This window comes from Epinephelus lanceolatus, chromosome 15 (assembly GCF_041903045.1).
Source record: "Epinephelus lanceolatus isolate andai-2023 chromosome 15, ASM4190304v1, whole genome shotgun sequence".
Classification (NCBI taxonomy): domain Eukaryota; kingdom Metazoa; phylum Chordata; class Actinopteri; order Perciformes; family Serranidae; genus Epinephelus; species Epinephelus lanceolatus.
The window spans coordinates 34,026,058-34,036,217 of NC_135748.1; the positions used below are offsets into that span (position 1 = coordinate 34,026,058).

General features: G+C 43.3%; 1 protein-coding gene across 1 annotated transcript; it reads left to right on the forward strand.

Annotated features, from left to right (window-relative positions):
• The first annotated feature begins 711 nt into the window (after window positions 1-711).
• vsnl1b (visinin-like 1b) lies at window positions 712-8,919 on the forward strand. Its single transcript, XM_033641794.2, has 4 exons — window positions 712-1,088; window positions 2,846-3,012; window positions 3,176-3,391; window positions 7,017-8,919. Exons 2-4 carry the CDS (start codon window positions 2,851-2,853, stop codon window positions 7,212-7,214), a joined length of 576 nt encoding a protein of 191 aa, XP_033497685.1. The 5' UTR covers window positions 712-1,088; window positions 2,846-2,850; the 3' UTR covers window positions 7,215-8,919.
• The last annotated feature ends 1,241 nt before the right edge of the window (window positions 8,920-10,160 follow it).

Consider the following 10,160-nt stretch of genomic DNA (forward strand, 5'->3'; position numbering starts at 1 on the left):
CGTCAAAGTCTGGTGCTTGGGCAGTGACTTGCGGTGTCAAACACTGACAACAAAAGTCGTCCTTTAACATCGGCATGATACGCAGCCGGTCACCATTATAGTTTAACAGTGCTCAGCAATGTTAGGGGGAAGCAGCGGGACAAGAACAAAAGATGAGGTGGCGAAAGTCCAAGTAGGGTGAGTCCTGTAACATTATAAAGCCAAACCCTGATCTTTTTTCCTAAACCCAACCGCGTGCAGTAGTTGGATGTATCCGGACGTGGAAAGTCCATGACCAAACATCCACATGTGACGAGGTCAGAGTGAGAATGTGTTTTATACGTAATTAGACTTTGCAATGAGGGTAAATGTTAAGGCTTCAGAACTTCTGCTGGGAATTTAAACGTACAGGTAGCTGTCCGATAAACTGTATGAGAAAATTATGATAAATCCAATTACATAAATATAAAAATTTACATTTGGTGTGTTGGCGGTGGATGACTTCATGACTGTTGCCCTGCACACAGTGAACGTGGGGCTTTCAGGGGCCCCTGTTTTGTTATCCAGCCTTGGTTTTAGTAATCAAATTCCATTATTCTCCTTAAAAGCCACGTTTAATGACAATATTACTAAAACATTTCACCCCTTACTGAATCTAATACCTGATTAGTTACAGTGAATTATTTGATCAGGGGCCAAAATCCCACATTTTTCATTTCCTGCTGATGAAATTTCAGGGCTGACCATCTTCATCACGATGAAGGATCCGGTTATAACGTGACAGGATCCAGCTGAACCCAAACCGAGCAGCAGCAGCAGAGCAACAGTGAACTTATGATCAGGCTGTGATGCACACGGGTGACGCCGCGCTCCTGTAGTCGCATAACCACAGACTGGCGTGGGATCGGTCCCTGCTGCGCCTCATCTGGAATAACGTCGGGAAAATCCAGAAATTTCATTAGCGGCTGTTTTTTTTCAAAGGAGGCGAGCAGTGTCGAGAATAATCCCCTTTGGGCGACCGTTTCCATCGGAAGGGAGTTTTCTGTACTTTGCAGAAGCCTGAGCAGATTTATTCCGATAGAGCATCACCAAATATAGGCTGCAATAAGGTAAGCAGTGATCGCCTGCACATGTACATGGCATGTGTTAATATTTCAGAATATAAATACAGCAGCTGGTGGATGGTTTGTGTGGATGTGTCACGCGTTATATTTAATATTTTCCTTGTGTTTGGATGAATGGGATCGAGCAGAAGAGGGTCTGGCACACGGGCACCTGCGCATCCCTTATAATAAAGCCACTGCGTTTTGCCTGGAAACAAGAAAACAGAAATAAAACCTGCAAAGGATTTGACGAATTAAAGAAAATGTCATCCAGATTTGCGCAATTAATTGGCTTTAATGCGCCTTGGATGTGGCTCTGCGGCGGCACCGAGAGAAGCTGTGTTGTGTTATAAAAATAGACCTGTTTTGGTTATGAAATTTTGACATGTTTTTTGGCCCCGATGCGCATGGAAAGATATCATTAGGAGCGGGGATGGTGAGGATCTAATCTGAAAATACTCTCACTGCGTCGTTTCCATCGGAATGCAGCAGCGTCTCCCTCTCTGCTCTCACAGGAGGCGGTTAGCTTTAATAGCATTAAATCAGATGTCATTGCCCAAAGCGTGAAATAAAACAGCATCTGTTGGCCCCTGTTTGCACAACGAGTCATTCATGCCGGTGGCCTGTGCGGTATGAAGCGGATGTTTCTGTAAAACGCCGCAGTTGCATGATGGCGAGCGGTTTTCTCAGCTCAACGCTCCGTGAAACAATTGTCATCTTCCTGCATAAAAAAATGTTAGTCCTCAAGGTCATTCACTGCAGAATATTTTACACATTAAACCCAACATCAGTGCGTGTAATTACCGAGCACGCTCGTCAGGATTGGTTATATGACACGCAGCGGGTGCACATTAAAGCCTGTGGTTTGCACTGATTTTGGCTGCAGCGCACATTTCTGCTGTTTGTTGTGGAAGGCCCGAGCCAATGCAGTGCTGTCTGCTGCTGCTGCTGCTGCTGCTGCTGGTGGTGGTGGTGGAGGAGCTGTCCAGCCTGCTGTCATGCTGCTGCTGCAGAGATGTGCACCATATGTTGGCCTCAAGTGCTTGAGATTCCCACAATGGCCTGACATGCAAATCTAATCCTGCCGTTTTAATTTAGTAAATTATGAATCTAGAATTGACGCATTCTTGGCCACTTTGTCATGTGCCACATCATGAGTCAATTATTATTGAACGTGGGACTTCTCTGGTGCGGTTGCTCAAGTTGTCATGATTGCTACTGAGGCCCCTCAGTGTGTGGATAATCCTGGCTGATTGGTCTGTGGATTGCCCACAACTGGTTTAAACACTATATTGTATACAGACCACTCCATTATAAGCTATATTCCCCACTGATCCAGATTACAGCAGGCCGACTGTGCGCTCCATCCTCACTCAGGTCTGTGGATTTACTGCAGTAGTGCCTCTCGTACAACCGAGCGCAGGCTTTGTTGTCATTGTCAGGTTATAGGACAGTGTTTGCAGTGGAAACTTGATAGCAGCGATCGAACATTTAATGAACTGGATCTGCTCTGACAGTGATGATCCAGGTCAGTGCTACCCGGGCCACAGACTGGCACAAGCAGGCTAAGGGGGACAGAAATAGAACAAGAGCACCAGGGAAATATTTGCTGGCTTCTTCCACACCCCCTTCTCCCAAAAACACACATTTACTTTCATGTTTGAAGTGGGAATAAAAAAGGTCTACGCTGTGTGCTGGAGATTTTCATACCGCCATCGCTCAGGCATAAATAAATGCATTATTCACGTGTTCTTGCACCACAGGAACCATGGGAAAGCAGAACAGCAAGCTGACTCCTGAGGTGATGGAGGATCTGGTGAAGAACACAGAGTTCAATGAACACGAGCTGAAGCAGTGGTACAAAGGCTTCCTGAAAGACTGCCCCACCGGCAGGCTGAATCTGGAGGAGTTCCAGCAGCTTTATGTCAAGGTTTGTGCGAGCCGTCGCCTCTCTTCTTCATCGTCTGCTTCTCTCACATCTGTCTGAACGTTTAATCATGCCATGACTATTTTCCGTCATCAAACTGGTGCTCTTTTTAAAGCCCTGGTTGAATTATTGAACACACACACATCTTCCCCCTCCACATTTGCAGTTCTTCCCATATGGCGATGCATCAAAATTTGCACAACACGCCTTCAGAACCTTTGATAAAAACGGAGACGGGACCATCGATTTCCGAGAGTTCATCTGCGCCCTGTCCATCACATCCCGTGGCAGCTTTGAGCAGAAACTCAACTGGGCCTTCAACATGTATGACCTGGATGGTGACGGCAAAATCACCAGAGTGGAGATGCTGGAGATAATCGAGGTAAGGATTATCGAGTCATTAAGCCCTCGCTCATCAGGAGGACCGGCTCTGGGTTTTCGTTGTTGTTGTTGTTGTTATCAGTCTCCTGCACACCTGCAATGCCTTGAGTGCAGAGGCAGTTTTGTAACGACAGAAATGCAGTTGTATTGAATTACATTGTGCCATTTCTGGAATCGCAATCAGGATAGTATATCCGATAGGTCTCAATGATATTAGAGTGTATTGACAATTTCTGTAGTGATAAATGTGTTTTATTCCTGAGCATCTACATCAGTGGCTCCTAACCTTTTCTATCTGACACACTCCTCACTATGAAATAAACTCAACCCTTCACCAGCACCATCTGCTCTGCTCCAAATATGTTTATATGAATGGATTAGGTGTTATTTATTACTATTAATTATATAAAAGCAGTTATGTTTACATTTTTTACACAAGTGAATAGTCAGCGTTATGTCGACTGATCAAGTTTACATTAATACTGCTTTCACTTTGAATCGGAAAAGCATTTATTTCTTACTCTAAGCTATTTCAGCTGCTTATTTTAACAGTTTATCCACTGCTTTTCAATTCAAATCCAAATTAAATAGAACTTAACTTATCCCAAAGATAATTCTTGTTCCAGTGAGTGCTTCAAATTACAGTGACACTAAGTACAGTAAACACAATTTTAACGGTTTACAACCAGTACCACAACAAGCAGACAATATAAAACATGCATTCATTACTTTCAGCTATCAATGGATATGTTTGCATGCCACTAATATTCCACTATTATTGTATACTCCAGATTTGATACGGGTCTTGTTAACAGCATATTCTGTTTGGATGTTCTGAATTAGGTCTTTGTCCGAGTAAGAATTGAGGGATGTACCAGTGTTATCCTGGTTTTAGGAGCATTTTTTGGACATGTATATGGTGCATTCACAATACCGTAAAACTTCAATTAAAAGCCTAGTCCCAATTAAACCCCAGTCCCTTTCACTAGCCCAGTGTGGCAACATAAATAAAGGCCTGTCTCAATTAGATGCCTGGTCTGGTTGCCAAGCAGTTCATTTTTATAGACGTTCTTTGGATGTTTAAAACAAGGTTGTTGACTACCCGCTTACGTAAACATTCCTTAGCTGTTTAGATCGCACATACAAATATGAATGTTTAAATGTTACTCGGTTCAGTTCATTTTACTGAAACCATGAGCACCAGAGAAAACCATAATTCATTCAGATTTACCAGCATGACAAAAAAACAAATAGTGACACGCTTCCTCTGCAGCTGTCATAAAGTCGGAATACGTGTCCATTTCTTGATTACCAGGCAAGTTTACTATATTCGTTTAGTTCATAAGATTTCACCGATCAAAAGAATCGTAAGTGTCTTTCATAAAAAATAATCCAAGTTCCAAATATTGTTTTAACAGGATAGAGTGGTGTTGTGCTGTAACCCTGTCCCATATAGACAGGCCTTTCAGCAAATAATAACCTGGGCTACTGATTGAAGTTTTATGGTATACATCTAAAGCCCCTTTTACACTGTCAGATTTTCCACGAATGTTGGGCCGTTTTGCCGGCAAACTGCGAGCGTTTAGACACACAGAGCCGGTTTGGCGAGTTGATCCGAGGTGCCCAATTTTCTACCTCGTGGGGTAGTCATATTGGCGTAACCCTTTTAGTTAAAACAGACCGAGGCGGCCTTCCGCAACGGGAGGAGCTGTTGATGACGCCGCAAGTGTGAGCCACTGACAGCTGGAAACAGCTGATAGCAGGAATTAGCAAGCAGCTAGTAGCAAGAGGGAAACACAAACCTGACAGACACTGTAAAGATGAGCAACTGGGGAGACAAGGAATTGCGCGCCCTCCTTGTCCTCGCAAACCAAGAGGCCATTAACCATCAGATGACGGGAACAGTGAAGAATGGGCCGACTTATGAGAGAATCGCCAAAGGACTGACCAGCCGCAGCTTCCCTCCCATGTCACTGTTTACGTCACACGCTGAGCTACACGTTTTACTTGCTCACGCCCCCCATTGCCCCGAAAAAGGCGCATTCTGTATAAACAAAAGTAGGTAGGCGGCATTTTGCTGCACTCCCCGATTTTGTTTTTATACTGCCAATGCTGAAAGAAGACTGATTGGGCTTTCCTGCAAATTTGCACAACTCCTGTCTAAAAAGGGCTTCAGTTGAGGTTTTTACCGCAGTTTGTAAGGCTGAGGTCGAGATGCCCAGAAAAGCCCACATTTCTGATTGGAAGGAGAAGCTACCTTCTAAACTAAACATTTACCTACTTAAATATTATAAAAGACGTGGATATTGGGGTGCTGGTGGCTTAGAGGAGGAGCGGGCGCCCCATGTACAAGGCCGTTGCCGCAGCGGCCCGGGTTCGACTCCAGCCTGTGGCCCTTTGCTGCATGTCACTCCCTCTCTCTCGCCCCCCTTCACACTTGTCTGTCCTATACATTAAAGGCTAAAAAGCCCAAAAAATATCTTAAAAAAAAAGAAAAAAGATGTGGATATTAATTGGTTTTTGGATATGCGCAAATATGATAACACCGACCTTTGGAAGATAGTGGTTAAAGGAATGAAGGAAGGAGGCTGTGTTCACACGGTCATCAAAATCCAGTGATTGGGCAGTGACTTGAGGCGTCAGGCACACATGAAAAAAAAAACATCATTTAATATCAGCATGATACGTGGCCAGTCGCTGTTATAGTTTAACGGCACTCGGCGGCATTGGGGGAAATGTGGCGGGACAACAACGAAAGTCGGGTGGGTCCTACAAATACTGACTTTCACCTGGGAGAGCGATGTTTGCGTCCCATAAGATTATAAAGCCAAACCCTGTTCTTTCCTAAACCCAACCACGTGCATTAGTTGTTGAAGGAAAACAAACATCAATTTGCGTTGTTGTACCTACACAGTGCATTTATTTTGAAAGGGACTGTATGTAAATGTTAAATTTCCTGTGGAAAACAGAAGCGTATTTTGAAAGAAGACAATGCATGTAACAGGCAGAACTTGACACAGCGTCCCAGAACGTCAACAACCAACACACCCAGGGTACCTTGCACGTCGCACGTGGACATGGAAGGTCCATGAACAAATGCCGATATGTGATGAGGTTGGAGTGAGAATGCGTTGTCGTCAGGACTTCCCTGAAGATGTACTGTCAAAACACTTGCTGGTGCAGAGACACCAAGAGTGCAGATGTGGAAGACCTGAGAACGCTGACCAATCAGAGCAGACTGGGCTTTTCAGGATGGGGGCTTAAAGAGACAGGTGCTAAAATGGAGCGTTTCAGACAGAGGCTGATTACACAGGTGTATTCAGGTGGACAGTTTGTGAAAAATAATGTTTTTTTTTAAACGCTGAAGCGTGTAAATGTGTTCTAGTAGAAATCCCAAAATACAAGTATGAACCTGAAAATGAGCACAATGTGGGACCTTTAAATAAATAATGAGTTTATTTGTTGAATTAGTTGGGCTTTACTCCTTGGCAACTGTTAAAGTCCCCCTTTGTAGTAGCTCTGGTTGGGAATCACTGATCTACATCTTTATGAACAAACAAACACATGTAGGCTCGACTGGATTACATAAGAACCTATGCTAATTTCTCACTGCGCCTCACCCACAGGCTATCTACAAAATGGTGGGCACTGTGATCATGATGAAGATGAACGAGGATGGTTTGACACCAGAACAGAGGGTGGACAAGATCTTCGGCAAAATGGATAAGAACAACGACGACCAGATCTCATTGGAGGAGTTCAAAGAGGCGGCGAAGAGCGACCCGTCCATCGTGCTCCTGCTGCAGTGTGACATGCAGAAGTGAGCCCTCCCTGCTTGCTCCTCTCCCCGTCTGTATTCCACACACTCTGGACAGCAGCACATGTTTTAATGTCTCATTAGGTTCTCTGCCATTTCCACAGGAAAAAAAACAATGCTTGGACTATTTTTCAATGGACTCGCTTCTTGTGGTTGTATGCATGAGAATGTCAAATGCTGAATAATTTTGAATATAGCTATAAGATATCATACATTTCTATTTCAAAACATGCCAATGTGATTTGTGCACAGTAACCCTATACATTCTCATCCAACCCTAGCTTGTATATCAGTGGAGCACTGCATTAAATTATGTTCCTGCAGTATTTAGGATCCCCAGTGTTCACTGCTGCAACTACTGTACGCTTTACATAATAGTAACAAAACAATAATTCCTATGATAATTGTAACTGTCTCTACTATCCAGACTTGTTGAGCTCTTGGAGAATAGAGAGGCTCCTGTCTGTTCCAGATGTTTTCACACGATGGAACCAAGAAGAGTAGGTTCTTTGCATGCATATATTACGTGTCAAAAAATATAATCTCTTACCTTTTGCATCTTTAGGTGGTTATAAAAAAGAAACCCTATGGAATTCATTTAGTATTGTTGCATGGGATGTACAGTATGTGACTCATCAGACCATTAGTTCACCTCCAGTAATGTGGGAGCATGCTTCCCTCCATTCGATTACACGTGTATGTGTGTCACTTGAAAGATATTTGGAGTGCAGTTGCGGGCTAATCTCCAAGGAAAGAGCTTTCACATAAACATTGTATTATGTTTTGCTTCAGTGACTTCTGGGATGAGCAGAGAGACATTTACGGAGCAGCTCTCCTTTATGATTTTAATGTACTGCCGCCACTTAATCCAGAGGAAAGGCCAAAATTACTGCTGTCATTAGGCGCAGTACTCATGCATTATTCCCCACAATGATCCAAAATTGGCTTCTCATTCAGGCTGCTTATTTGATTTAGACTTAAATAACTTAACTCAGTACATATCAACATGTTTACAGAAAAGAAGAGCACTGCAAAATGAGTACAGTCTTGGCTTTTGACCTTACTGCTGGGAGTTCGCTCTCTGGGCCGGGGACCTTACGAGAGGAGCTCCACTTCCAATGCAGCAAAAAAAAAAAAGGAGGAAAAAAGCCTCTTATATGTTTACTGGACACACTGCATTCCTACGTCTAAAACTTTTTTGTAAGGAGAAACTTTTTATTGAAAGGTCTCATCTTCTAATCTATTCCATTTGCAACAATCATTAAAGATGCAGGACCCTCGAGAGAGGCGCACGATAAAAGCTTTTGAAAGAGCGTTTCAGTGTGAGGTGGCAACTGGAGGGCGATGTAGGGTAAAGCTATTGTGGAAATTCTCTTTCAACAGTTTTGCTTCCCCATTTCTAGGCTATGCAAGCACGGACTGAGTGTCTGCTTGTAGTCCACTCACTTACAGTAGTGGAGGTTGCAGAAGCTTTTCACTGTTCTGTCTATAACATAACTGAAACCAACCCTCACATTATTAAAGTCTATATTATTTATACATTTCAGTCCAGTCACTATGTCGCATTCTTTGTCTCGTAAATGTTTAGATCAAATATGGAAAAATCATAATACAAGTGACTGTATTCTTTTATACATGTGGCATGTGTTGCACCCTAAATTAATTCTGTAGTGATTAAAACGAATAAACCATCACCAGGCTTTTTCAAAAGACACCGTCTGCAGGTGTAATTTATGGGAAAATGAAGACCACACTGCTGCAGTCTTTAAAGGGACAGTTCACCCCAGAATCAAAAATACATATTTTTCCTCTTACCTCTAGCGCTATTTATCAGTCTAGATTGTTTTGGTGTGAGTCGCTGAGTGTAGGAGATATCGGCCGTAGAGATATCTGCCTTCTCTCCATTATAATGGAACCAGATGGCCCTCAAGCTTGTGGTGCTCAAAGCGCCAAAAAATACATTTGAAAAACTGAAAAGCAATGTCTCGTTCCATAAATCATGACCTGGTGCGAGCTCACCTAGCACCACTGAGCTAGCTAACGTTACAGCTCAGCCGAGGAGGACGCCATTACCGTTTATTTGCTTTCTTTTCTAGAGTTGAATGAGAGGTTTGATACCACTCTCGTGTCTTTTCAGTAAATATGAGGTTACGGCCAGCAGACGGTTAGCTAACTTACTCCCCCTATTTCCAGCAAGTCTGGAAATAGGGGGAAACGGCTAGCCTGGCTTTGCCCAGAGGTAACAAAATCCATTAACATGTTAAATCTTGTTTGCTCAGTCTGAGCCAGGCTAGCTGTTTCCCCGTTTCCCGTCTTTACGCTAAGCTAAGCTTACCGATCTAGTTTTACATTCATTACATCTTTTAATTTAACTCTTTTCAAGAAAGCGACTGCTAGCTCATGTAGCACTACTGAGCTTGCTAATGTTACAGCTCAGCAGAAAAGGATGCCATCAATGTTTATTTGCTTTTTTGGAGAGAGTAAAATGAGAGATTTACCACTCTCATGTCTATTTAGTAAATTTAAGGTCACGGCTAGCAGCTAGTTAGCTAGCTTATCATAAAGCCTGGAAATAGGGGGAAACAGCTAGCCTGGGTTTGTCCAGAGGTAACAAAGTCCATCAACGTATTAAACATTTATTGTTCAACCTGGGCCAGGCTAAGTGTTTCCCTGTTTGTCCCCGTTGTCTTTATGCTAAGCTAAGCTCACTGATCTAGCTTCACGTTCATGAGATCTTCTGGTCTAACACTTTGTAAGAAAGCAATTGCTAGCTCTTCTAGCACCACTAAGCTAGCTAACGTTACAGCCCAGCTGAAGAGGACGCCATTAATGTTTGCATTTCATGTTGACACCAGGCCCCCAGGAAGTGCGCTGGGCTTTGAGGCCAATTTCCGTATGCAAGTGGGCCCAAACAGACTTTTCCCCATTGACTTACATTGGAAAAGAGACGTCT

Coding starts and splice junctions, on each gene's coding strand:
- vsnl1b (XM_033641794.2), top strand. CDS start 2,851: ATGGGAAAGCAGAACAGCAAGCTGACTCCTGAGGTGATGGAGGATCTG. Junction 3,013..3,175: donor TCCAGCAGCTTTATGTCAAG/GTTTGTGCGAGC, acceptor CCACATTTGCAG/TTCTTCCCATATGGCGATGC. Junction 3,392..7,016: donor AGATGCTGGAGATAATCGAG/GTAAGGATTATC, acceptor CCTCACCCACAG/GCTATCTACAAAATGGTGGG.